Genomic DNA, 13,412 nt, shown 5'->3' with positions numbered 1-13,412 from the left:
CACTTCTATACAAATGGTGATTAATGTGAGTGAAATACTTCTTTAATAATAATTTAATGTCATGTAATCCTCCTTCAGGAGCTGCCAGTCATTGTTGAGGCTGACACTGGAATTAAGAGCCTCCTTAATCAGCTCCTGTCAGAGCCAATGTGGTGCTGAGGCCACGTCTGAGACCAGAAGCCTGGACTGTGATGTACAGAGATGTTATTGGGTTAATGAGCGACCCTCTCTGTATGCTGCAGTGTGAGGGGGGGGGGGGGGCAGGTGAGTCTGTTCTCTGCTCATAATGAAGGTGTAGTGTTCGATAAAATGAGCTCGTCAATTTTCCGCTGCAGTGAGAAGAGCCGTCGGCCCCTCGGACCCACCGACTGTAAAAACTCATTAACCCAGACACCTCGCAGAGAATCATTCGCAGCGAGACGATCTCGGGCTGAAATCGACTCCCGGCTGCTGAAACATCACAGACATCAAACAGCAACACCCACCTTCAGGATGTCCACGTAGGGGGCGCCGTCGGCGCCGTAGCGGCTGCCGTTGACCTCGATGTGTTTGAGCCACTGGATGTGCGGCTGGGCGTCGCTGTAAACCTTACAGTGGAACTCCACGTCGCTGCCCACCACCACCGTCTGATTGGCTGGCAGGCCGGCCTGGAGGATGGGCCTGTGGGGGGAGCGCTCTGAAAGAGACAGCGTGGAGTCGTTAGCATGGGTCATAGAACAATCTTTGTAACATGGACGACTCAGGTGTGTGTTAACTTGTTCAGAGTTCACACAGAAGCTGAGGTGAGTGAATCCTGTTTACCCAGAACATCCAGCTGGTAGGTGTGGGAGATGGCGCCGTACTTGTTCTGCACCACACAGGTGTAGTTCCCCCGGTCTGATGGCACGGCGCTCTCCATCACCAGACTCCACTGCTGGTGTCTCAGCTGGAGGGAGCACAGAGAGGAGGAGGAGGAGGAGGAGGAGGAAGAGGAGGAGGAGGAGGAGGAGGAGAGAACAGTCAGGATATGTTATTTCAACCTGTCCAAGATTGTGAGGATACTGAACCTATTTTCAAGGATCATATTTCAGCCTCTCACATTGTTTTCATGTTTTCCAATAAGAAACCCATATTCGTTCATATCCCACGTATTTTGAGAGGCTGCGATCATGTGACCAATGCGCAGTGACAAGGAGGCAGGAAGTGCTTGTACGGAGGCAGGTTGGGGAGGTGGTGGATGGGAGTCATGTGTTCAGATCTGTGTGAACTTTGAGTCATGTTAAGGTTCGTCCTCACCATGTTTCTGTTCCTAAATCAACCTCTGTGACTTTACGTTAAAGACATAACGTCACTGATGAGGCACAAATATGAAGGATATCATACAAACTGTTGTACATGCACTTTTCTTGGGATACCCTACGAACCGTTCAGTGAGAACAGGCGTCATATTGTCAGTGTATCTCCACTGATGAGCAGACTTGTGTGTTCTGTGTCTCCTCCCTGACTTTGTAGGTTTGTAGGTGGAACTCTCTTTTTGATTTCCTCAGCAGCAGTTTGTTGAGTTTGAGTAGCGAGATGTGGAACTGATCAATGTGTGGTCAGATCGATCAGAGCTGATCGATGGGTTAGAGGAGCAGCTGCTGCAGAGGTGAGTCAACTTTTACATCTGAACCACAGGATGCACAGATACCATGAGAACACGGCCAGTTTAATCTACAGCTGGCTGGAAAATTGATGGACAGCAGTAAAATAAGAGCGCTGCTGTTCTAAGTTAAAGACTGTTGTGTTCCTATATGAATTAAGAATTGGTGCAGTTTCACTTCCTGCTGCTCCGTCTGTGCACAGAGTTGCTCTGAGCTCTGAGACTGTGGTGCTCTGAATAACCAAACTGTATCTATACTCCAACAGCGCTCCCAGTGAGCGGTCAAGTACAAAATAACTGAGCGTGTGTTTATCCTTTAGAACAATACAAGAACAATGTGTGAAGATTCACTGAACAGATGCAGATGAAACACTGTTCATTAAATGACACAGCTGAAACAGAGACTGACGCCTCGTTCACTAACAAACGAGCGCTGTGTCCTCTCCAGTCGTCCTCTCCAGCAGCAGATCTCTTCCCTCGCTCCTTCCTTTGATGTCTCTGGCCTGAACCATCACAGAGCGGCCGGCGAGGTGAAACAGAGCGAGCTGTGTGCAGAGTGTGTTTACTGGAGGTGCAGCCCCTCTGAACAAACATTTAAACTGCTAATACCACTTTAACCTCTTTGTATTAATTGCAGGCTGGTTGATGAAGAGCAGACGTGATGAAGAGAAACCATCACTGACACTTGATGGGTACCAGTTGTGTTTGCCCGCAGCATGACGTCCAGCTGGGATCAAAGGAATGATCAGGTGTGTGCTGCACACTCTGGGTCAAATGTTGAACTGTACTTTGTTGAGATGCAGGATTGTTGCACAACAGTGATGGATTTGACTCAGCGTGCCACAGAGCTCCAGATGTTTCAGCAATCATTGCAACTAATTGATTATTTTCATAAGAGGGAGCTGAGCAAAGACTCTTGAAATCATTTTCTTCTCCGTCTGCACTCGGCACAGGCTGGCTTCTTTTTTTGCACCTCTGAAATTGGCTTCAGGGTGCCAGTCAGGAGCGATCCGTCCCCGCAGAGTCCAAGGCTACATTTTGCGCAGTAATTTAAAGCATGTGTGTGTGGACGGCAGCGGCAGACAGATACTAAGTTGACAGATTCAGAAGCTGCTCAGAGGCAGAGTGAGTGGAGCGGCGCAGCACGGTGAGGCGAGAACAGAGAACCTGCTACGCATCGATAGGCAGAGTCTCCACGGGCCAAGAAGGACGACCTCCGCAGCTTAAGTGGAAACATGCGGCGCAGACGCCGACGCTGTGCTCACTGCTGCGAGACAAGCGTGGAGTGAACTCCTGCGAGAGAGGTCAGAATTACTAAAGACGGGAGTGAGTGATGTCAACAAAGAGCCTTTTTCAGGGTGGAACACTTAACATCACCTGCGTAGGAAAATGTGCCGACCCGGAGAGGGCTTAGTGTTTTCACAAACGTTTAACCCCACGCGTGCAGGTAGGAGGCCAGCCATTCACAGGACGTATATATTAGTAGGTCGAGGATCTCCTCCCCTCCTCCTCCTCCTCCTCCTCCTCCCCTCCTCCCTCTGTCTCACAGTATACACTCCTTGACTCTGTCTTGGAGGCGCATGCGGAAAATAATGTAACAGTGTAAATATTATGCCTGTGTGTGCTTTCTGCAGTTGCGTGGTAACATAGAGCAGCAGCCCGCTCTACGCTGGCAAATGGCTCCACCCCGTCTACCCCTCTCAGAGCCGGGGAGTCAAACTCAAGTCAATGGCTGCTCTCATGAGCAGATGAGTGACGCCTTCTGCTGCGGTCGCCGAGCTCTGAGCTCCGAGGAGAAGGAGGAGGAGGAGGAGGAGGAGGAGGAGGAGGGAAAAGAAAGAAAGAAGTGGCAACTCATGAGGAGGGAAGCTAAAAGGTGGTAAAATACGAGCTGAAGTCGCAGCTCAGAGGCCAAGACCACCAACAGAACCAGAACGAGGCTGCGATCTCAGTTATGATTTTATTTCAGTCTCCATTTCATAAAGAGACCTCATTTGATCACAACATAAAGTCAGCGAGGGCTCCGTGCTTCTGCTGAGCTACTCAGACGTTTAATGCTTCTGATGCCATGACATCATTCAGTGTTACTTTCTTTCTTCATTTGTTCGGTCAGAAATCTACTCGCCCTCTGAACAGTTGTTAACAGTTATCAAACTACAACAAAGACTAAAGGTAACTGTCATGGAAACTGATCCTGTTTCTTCCTCCTTGTTCTCAAACTTGTGTTAAAGTGTGTGATACAGAGCTGGAGTTTCACCCACATCCAACACATTTGTGTGTCAGCTCGCACACTTTACCTCAGCCCGTCGCCATTTTCTCATGAGTGTTGATGGCTACTGTGCATGAATTATTATATTATTATATTATTGTATTACTGTATGGAATGACTCCACGCTCAGTAATCTTACACTTCCTGTTTTGACTCTACAGCCTAACCAGGGTCAGAGGCTGCAAGTTAGCCATGACTACAAACCTGTCTGCAGCTTTGTATTTTACATATGAAGCAGTGTTTTATGCATCTGTCCTCGTCAAATATACAAGTCAATAAATAAATGTGTTACTCTAAACAGAGAAGGAAGTGAGATGGCTCACTGCTTAGATACTTCCATCGTCAGGAAGAAAAAACATTTGTTGATTTGTTTTTGCCCCATCGAGTGACTGAGTTGCTGAATGTATGAGCCCAACGTGGGATTTTAATGGCCCAGTTGGCAAACAGGTAATCCTTATTGTTTTTACCTGACAGCTTCAGTTACTGCAGATTCTGATTATGTTCAGTTTGAAATGTTCGTGGCTGCTGTCAAAGAAAATGACGCATGTTTCCACTCTGAAAATCCCAGCGAAGTTTCAGCTCAATAAAAGCTGTAATTATGATGTAATCTGTGGACGAGCGTGTAATCCTTTAATTTAATCTGTCGGCATGAAAATCAAACCAAACTGCAGATACCAGATTCAAACTGGGCTGATTTTAGTCTTATGTTTTATCTACGTATTTGAGGATTGTGATAATTTCACTATTTGATATTTTTTATTCAAATGAAAGTTTAAAAAGAACAAACTCTACGACACTTTGCCCCTCAGTGTCAATGAAGTATTTCTGATTATCAAATCTTCACAATAACTATTTTTTAAATATTTTTTTGATGGTTTGCATCTAATATTTGTTTATTTTTATTAATTTAAAAATGAGATTATGTCACTTTTAAAAGAGGAAAATTTAACAACTTTTGCTTTCAAATGAAAAGTTGATTTATAAACAATAAAGAAATACTCCTGACCAACTGTATTCACTCAGACACTTTGCTGTTACAGATAGAGCTGGTTGACATGGCCCTAAAATAATATCAGGATATTTTTGTGATAATGATATTCTTGACTATATGATGAATTACTAAAGAAAATTATTATTAATATAAGAAGATAGAACTGTAACAAATGCTGCTTCAAATCCTCAGTAAAAACTAAAATGATCTCTCATTTCTTTAGTTTGTGAACAACAACAGTAACTCAGAGTCAGATTCTGTTACAATATTAATACTTCAACTAAATCACATTTAAACAAATGTCCCCTGGATCTATAAATATATAAATCATCTCTGACCATCAGGCTGTAACCTGAGACAGAATCACTGTGCTGCTGCCAGAGGAGCCGCTGAATGAGTTCCCTCTGAGCCGACGCCACACTTTATTCCACGCTACTGAAGCTCCTCCTCTTTTTGGAACCACCAACAAGTCCATCATCATCTCGCTTTTCAGACATGCTTGTTGTTGCCGTGGGTAACAGTATGACAGCAATATGTCAACAAGTCAATGGATATTTCATAAGATATTAAAGATGATACCAGTGTTATCATGAACGAGATGATATGACACATCTGTAGTTACAGCTCAACTTGGTTGTATGACAGTGGTGGCTGATAGTTAATGTGAAGCCAATCTGAACTGTGACCTCCTAACTGTCACTTCTAGGAACTTTCAGCAGAAGTTACATCGACTTAATTGTGGACTTTAATGCCACCGTTGTTACAGCTGCTTCGAGTGTGAATACATGCAACAAACACTCAAACTGAATCTCCTGTTCTTTGTTAATTATTAACTCTGAGTGACGTTTCCTCTTTAAGTCTCGTCTGTCTGTCTCTCGGCACATTTAATTATTTTCCTCCTACATGCGGCTGCTGTTATGAGCGTGTTACTCTGGCTAACCTCTGGTGAACCTGCAGCATTAGTCCCCAAACGTGATAATCCCATCCATTCCAATCATGCCAGATTCCAAACAGAATTAAATTATTAAGGAGCTTACGTTCGAGTCATACGAGGCTTTAAAGGTTTTAGGGCTTTGGCTGTGGACCTACAGAAGGGCAGCAGCCATGGGAATGGACAGGCAGCTTCACACTGCAAAAAGTGTGCGTCCAACAGAGACGTTAACGTCTTTATATAGAGGAGAGAGACGAGAGGAGGAGGTTTGGATTGGTGCTGAACTGAGACAAATAAAGTTATCAGCTTTATTCTGAGATATTTTTGCCGGCCTGACGGAGCCTGCCGTGGAGCACAGCGAGGTGACCTCACTCTATTGGCTGATTCTTCACCTCTTTAATCAAATCATAAACCGCCAGCTTAACGGCTTCATAAAGAGAGAGACAGACATTTCTTGCAGTGTAGCAGTTGTCTGAGAAAACACAGGAAGCTCTGCTCCCTTTATAGTCCAAACCCTCCGTCTTCACCTCACAAAATAGCCCTGTCAGAACCAGCGGGGCCAGTTACCAGAATTTATGACTGTGTCAGAGCCGAGCAGTGGCCCGGATCTGTGCTACCGTCTAATTTGACCTACAGAGAAAGCGGAAATAGATAGATGCGGCCCCGAGGGCTCGCTATTAAAGCTGGCAGAGTCTGTGGCTCTGTTGCCTGAGTTTGGCTCTGCGTGCCGCTGCATCAACATCCAGGACACGACTGTGAAATTGGAAGTTTGAGAGTTCAGAGGAGAAAAACATGGGTGAGAATCTGTCTTTGACTCCCTGGTGCATTTGGGTGAAACGACAGGGGGGAAAGGTGAAGGAGCGCGGGTGGACTAAATTAAAAAGAGTCCAAAAATAATCTTGCAAAGTGCAGAAATTCCTGCGCGGCCTACAGAGACTCACAACCCGGGCTGTGTTAAAGTCCGGCCTGGAAAAACACGGATTTAAAGTGCTTAAAGTCTTAAAAAGTAACAGTGTGGAGCCACTTCAGGAGCCGGCCCTGGAAACCTGTCAAAACAGGGATTGAACAATCAGTTAAGAGCCGAGCGAGCTGCACTAAACCAAACACAATAATTACATTGTCAACTTTTGTCCTGCTTGTGCCGCCGCAGTTTAGCATGAACACAATAAAACCCCTTCCACCATATGTGGCGACACACAACAGCATTGGCTGTGGCTGTCAAAGACTCAGGGCGCCTCAATGGGCCGGCGACACGCCCATCTCTCCCCACCTCCATCTGATGGCTCAATAGAGGGGTGAACTTTGACCTTCAGGCCCTGCCCCTCCACGGCAGAGGAGGCTCAGAGCGCCACAGTTGTCTGGGAAGGCGGAACAATGCTCCGGCACGTCGCCCTGCTGGAATTTCATTTTCCATTTTACAAATGAGCCACACATCCTATTTACCGTTTCATTTAGTTTCAACAGACGCAGCGTTTAGTTCTCTGTGTCGCATCTCAATAGACGGACACAGCGCTCATCACGTCGAGCTGAATGTGTGAACGACCTGCAGCGTGCTCAACAAACTGAGATTATAAATCAGGTCTGTCTGATGTGTGCTTTAAAGAGGGATTATTATACGATATCAGAAACTCAGACGAGTCGACACCAACACCAGTCAAATTCCACAATTCTTAATTTTAACACCACAGTAAAAAACAAATCCTCTGAACTTCAACATCCACTCCTTTAATAAAAACACTACATTAAATTATTTTCCAAATGTTTTTCAACTCCTGGCGACCAGAAAAAAATGGCTGACGTGCAGCACTCAGCGAACAAGAAGACGTTTTTCACAGGAGAAGACGCTCGGCACACGCCACGCTGCTGGTGTTTGTAGCAGAGTGCAAACACGTGGTGCTCCAACATACGCCGGCCTCAGGAATAATACGCTTCTCTTTCTCTTGAGTCGAGGAGTTCTTTTGTCATTTTACCACAGACGAGAACATGTGCAGGCGTTTCTGCATCTCTTAGGTTTGAAAGAACGCACCAAAGAGGTGCTGAGGAAAAACAAAAAAAACAAATTTTGCCGTACCGAGGTGTCGATTCTCGTTACATCTCTACTGCAAATATTAACACCATTGAACTGTAGTTGTTGAGAAATTATTTTCCTGACACTCTGTTCTCTCTTTAAAAACTACAGTTAGTCAGTAAACATTAAAACTACAAACCAGACTAATAAATTATTTCCAGCAGCTCCTGAATGCAGCATGACGAACACCAGCACTTTCTCAACACTGCTGTAAGAAAAGTCCTTCACAAAAATAAAACCCACAAAGAAAATACACCCGAGTGTGAGACACGTTCTGTAGGAGGTGAACCTGACGTGTGTGTGTGTGTGTGTGTACATCTCCTCATATCTGACAGAAACAAATGATATTTCAGGCCCGTACAGACGATGAAACCTGCTGTCAGAGTGGAACAAAGCTGAACACGCAGCGTCCTGTGAAAGGCCTCTCTGAAGCACTCCACTGTGAAGACAGGAGGTATTTTAGTGGGCGGGTAATGGACCTTAATGGTCCCTCAGTCACTAACTTTCTCTCACATTCATCTCACGGCACTTAGACTAAATGACAAACTGTGCCGAGTGGAGAGGACTGCATTGTGCTGATCACGGATCAGTAAGCAAGTCAGTTACAGTCTCACACACACACACACACACACACACACACACACACACACACACGTGCTGGCAGCCCTGAGAGACGGCTGACAGAATCGTCCCATCAGCCGTCCAAACCTTAAAAATCCGACACGGTTGCGATTCATTCAGCTGAAATTAAGCACGGCTGTCGGATCAGAAATGATCTTGTCATGTGAAAGCGGACAGCAGAGGAAGACGCTTCACCTTGAGGACCTGCTGCAGGAATAGAGTCTTTAGAAGGCCATTGTCAGGCTGTCAGGACTCAGGGTGCCTCCTCACCCCTCACCCCTCACCCACCACCCACCTACCCCGACCCTGCACCATGAACTCATCACAGGCACATGTGAGGTGGGCTGACCAGGGCGCTGACACGGACACACTGAATGCACCACAGAAACTCTGTCTGTCTGTTACGTGTCTGTCTGTCTGTTACGTGTCTGTCTGTCTGTTACGTGTCTGTCTGTCTGCACAGTGACGATTCAATCTGCAGCCAGTCTGTTAATAACATCTGTTGTTCAGTCTTCTTCCGTCTGCTCCTTATAAATCTAAATAAAGTGAATATCCACAGTGTGTCAGCTTCTTCAAACTAAAACTAAAGATCATCTCGTTAACAACAAATGATGCATTTAATGTCTCCTGCAGCCACGGCACACTGAGGGTATATATTATATATCAAAATATCATGAAGGTGCTGAGCAGCATCACAAACACCAGAAAAAAATATCAACATTGTACATTTCTGTAAACCACAGACATCTGTATCATGAAGCAGATAAACTTTATGTGTCTTTACATTTCAGCCATGCTGTGGCTAAACTGTGCCGCAACCTTTACTATTAAAATTAAAATATTAAAAGAGGCGGCCAACAACAGGAGAAAAAACAAATCAGCCTGGAGCCACAACACATATCTGAATAACAGTAACAGCCTGTTGAGCCTGAATGAGCTCATTAGGTCTAAAGGAGCAGTCACTGTTTTGGCTCCTCTGCAGCGGCTTATTCATAATTATTTAGGACTTTAACTTTGCAGCACTGAAGACGAAAGCAAATGAATCTGTTCACACATTATTAGATCCTCTGTGTTCCTCCAAGACTTTCCCTTGTTTGGATGTGGAATCCACAGATAGAGAGACTTCAGGTGAACAGCCGAAGACAGAATGAGCCTTAGTGAGACAAACCAACCACCACTGAAGTTGTGTCAGCAGGTAGCAGACCTGTTACACACATTATAGTTGATGAAACGTTAAAACATTGTTTAATTGGACAGTTGTAGACTGCAGTAATCACTTCAGGCGTACAACAGTGACAAACAGAAATCTGCATGTTAGAAAATAACCATCATTCATTTCCATATCATGAGATTATCATGAGACATGAGCTTGTTTTCTCTAGTAGTTGTTGTATAGTATGTTGTGTTTGTTGCATTCTGGTCAGGTCTCTCTTGTAAAAGACATTTTCAATCTCACTGAGACTTCCTGGTTAAATAAAGGTAAAGACAAGACGGAAAAGACAGGAGAAATAAAATCATATTTTGGCTTCAAATTTCTGCTTTTCTTGGCACTCTCCAGCCTGAAAACACAGCGATGTCTCGGCACTATCACCTGGCTGGAAAAACAGTGACAGGATGCTAAAATACACCGACATCAAGGGGCTAAACAGGCGCCAGGAACACAACGATGGGTCGCTCTAACAGTTGTCTGCAGCTTAGCAGGCGTCTCCCCCTCCACCATCCCCTCCACCTCCTGATGACAAAGTCAGCTCTGATTCTACCTCACTTTAGAAACACTGATATGATTCATATGAATCGTACAAATATATAACGTATATCTGTGGTGTGCAGAAAGGTTTTCTTGTGGCGAGTGGGCGGAGCATTAACCACTGTGACTGACGGGACAAAGAGAAGAAACATCTGCAGAAACCTCTCAGGAATAAAGAACAAAGAACGGAGACAGCACAGTGTTTGACTGACAGGTGATCTCTGGGAAATGCAGTGCACAGACACCTACAACAGTCACAGCGTGGCAGCAGCATCTGAAGATAACCGTGTTAAAAAATTAGGCGACAAGATAAATGTATTAAAATCATCACTCAGGTTAACTGGAGACAATGTGACGTGATTCACAGATGATCTTCAGGACGTCACTTTAAAAAGAAAAGACGTCACTGATGAGTTTTGTATTCATGTTTTAAACGGTTTAGCACAGCGGATTGTTCGGGAGGAGGAGGAGGAGGAGGAGGAGGAGGAGGTTAGCAGAGGTTTTGACATGAGGATGGGTGAAGCTGTTACCCCTGACCCCTCTGAAGCCAGGCCGTGTCACAGGCTTGTCTGTCAGCCAGCAGCCTGATTCTATAGAGGATGACCTCTGTGTTCACCTCCCTCAAGGCCAACAGCGGCCACATGGTGACGGGCTAACTGGATTTGAAAACTGCCCCGGGACACGACGGAGGGAGGAGGAGGAGGAGGAGGAGTGTGATAAGATCCTGATAAAGACACAGAGAGGAACGTCTCAATAACCATCTCACACCTCCATCACTGACAGGCGTAATAAACACGCCGATGCAGTAACACGTGACTTTAACATGTTCATTCTGATGAAGACACACAACATCCAGTAAAGTTTAAATCAAGTTTAAGAGTTTAAAGAACAAAGTTAAATGAAGTTCACTGAAAGTAAATTAACAGGGTGAGCTCTGCGCGGAGAGATAAGGGAAGTGCTTTTCTTTCTGTGATTGAGGTGAATCCGACCTCTGACCCACTGAAGACACAAAATGAAGACGAGTTAAAGCAGAATCTCACTGAGACGTCTCTGCAGCACAAAGTTGTGAGTGCTTTTGAAAGTGGTGCGACATGAGCAGAGACAACAGAGACAAAGGGCTTTGGCAAAAAGCCTACAACTACCAGAATGCACTGCAACGCACCAGAGCAATAAATGCCTCAGAACAGACTCAGAAACAGAATCTTGGTTCATATTTTATCAGCGCTGCTTAGCTTTACTGTTTGATCTCAGTTTGAGTGACATTTTGCAGGTGAAGACCAGGGGCCCCTCACACTATGGGGCCCCTCACACTATGGGGCCCCTGGGCCTGAGCCAGGTGGGCCTGTTCAGTCTTGTATAAACCTGCCAGAATCAGAATCAATTTAACCACCAGGCTGAACCTATCACGTCCTGTCTGATCAGACACCTAAACACATCACTGCACCACGAGAGTCCTCAGCTCTGTCAGCGTGGGTGGCCACAGTGGGAACAAACCCCACAGCAGTGTCTGGAGCCAAACTGGACCCGCTGAGCTACACAGAGCGGAAAATGTCCAGGAATTTGTGTGTGTGGCTCGGTGACAAGTCGCTGTCACAGCTCCACTGACACAACACAGTCCAAGGCCAACAGGACATCACATATGTGGATCCTCAGCTATACATATCAGCTGCTAATTATACACTCAACATCCCACAGGAGAGTGTTAACGCTCGGCTGCTGCTGCACACACACTACGCACTGCACACTCCACATTGAGACCCCGACATTAAGATCTTAACATGGCCTCGGTCACCACGGAAACATCTCTATACTAACATCTTTAACGTCCCATCGTTGGGTCGAGGTCATATATGTGTTGAGCAGACGCTGTGACGGTCAGTGTGGGATCAACCTGATGCAACAACACTCACACACTTTATCAGCACAGATCCTGACGCTCTCTAAACATGCTGAGAGTCACTGCTGCAGAGCGTCCTGAGGGCTGCTGACAGGTGTGTGTGAGTGTGTGTGTGTGTGTGTGTGTGTGTGTGTGTGTGTGTGACAGAGGGAGGGAGACAACTGCTGTTGGTCTGCTGGGAGCAGATGTTGGAGATCTCTGTAAACTGTTAATAGCTGCAGGATCTCATTACATTTAACTCTTTAGATGCCAGAGCTCCACTGGGGAGAGGAGAGCGGCTCTCAGCTCCTCGCTGCTGCTGCTGCTGCAGCGCCACACACTAACTCTGCTCCGGCCACGTCCACACAGACAGCCTTTCATTTTAACACCATCTATGTACACACGAGCTTTTCAGAAATACTCTCCGTCCATACGAACCACATATGTTCCTAATGACTAATTTATCTGATGTTTAAACACAAGTTTAAAGTTGTCGACTCGTATGAAAGTATGAAAACACTCAGAAACAGTAAAAACTGAGCACAACTTCATCTCTGAGGTTAAATATTGTCTGCAGAAGAACACTGTGCACATTATCAGAGCCGATTAAATCATTAATCACATTTTCTAACAACAAAATGTTTTTTTAAATGCTGCTGAAACACGAGACGACAGCTCACGACATAAAAGTTCACTTTTATCAAAACTAAACTTCTTTAGAAAAAGAAACGTGTCTGATTATTATTATTATTATTATTATTATTAGCTGTTGTTGTTGGTCATCTTCCATGTGTGAGGTTTTGTGTATTTGGCCTGATAACATTTCTGTGTTGTGCTGATGGATGACGAGGGGTTAACATCCTGGCATGTTGGGTTCGTTATTGGTTAACGGATTAATCCCCTGATTATGGGTCATGTAGATGTGCAGACATGAAAATAAAATATCAGTAGTAAGGCTGGTATATTCCTGGTGCCAACTAGTGAGGGGAGCAACGGGTAATCAACTAGTCGACTAACTGCACACATCCCTCATACACACACGCCTGAAAACACACGTCACATGACCATCATGTAAACTGAGCACGTGATGTGTGTTCTGCTGTAAACAAGACTCAGATTGTCGACTCTCAGGAAACACTACAAGGATGGCAAAAAGTGAGAGCAGAGATTTCTCAGCTCAGACGGATGACGAGGTGGAACGGTTACTGAAAGTGACACACGAGGAGGACTGAGCGACTGAGAACAGACTGGGAGTCAGTGCAAAGCAAATCTGGTGACAGATCAGAGT

The 13,412-nt window shown here is 45.3% G+C and overlaps 1 protein-coding gene across 9 annotated transcripts in view; it reads right to left on the bottom strand.

Annotated features, from left to right (window-relative positions):
* Positions 1–13,412, bottom strand: part of fgfr3 (fibroblast growth factor receptor 3) — a 102,040-nt gene that overhangs the window by 30,318 nt on the left and 58,310 nt on the right. For all 9 annotated transcript variants that reach the window (XM_050062121.1, XM_050062120.1, XM_050062123.1 and 6 more), the window contains exons 6-7: positions 802–925; positions 486–676 (exon numbers count right to left, since the gene is read on the bottom strand). In XM_050062121.1, coding sequence (XP_049918078.1) covers positions 486–676; positions 802–925 — 315 coding nt within the window. The remainder of the gene's footprint in view (positions 1–485; positions 677–801; positions 926–13,412) is intronic.

The sequence above is a fragment of the Epinephelus moara genome, chromosome 14, assembly GCF_006386435.1.
Source record: "Epinephelus moara isolate mb chromosome 14, YSFRI_EMoa_1.0, whole genome shotgun sequence".
NCBI lineage: Eukaryota > Metazoa > Chordata > Actinopteri > Perciformes > Serranidae > Epinephelus > Epinephelus moara.
The sequence above is the reverse complement of the archived record's forward strand: the minus strand, read 5'-3'. Positions and strand labels throughout refer to the sequence as shown.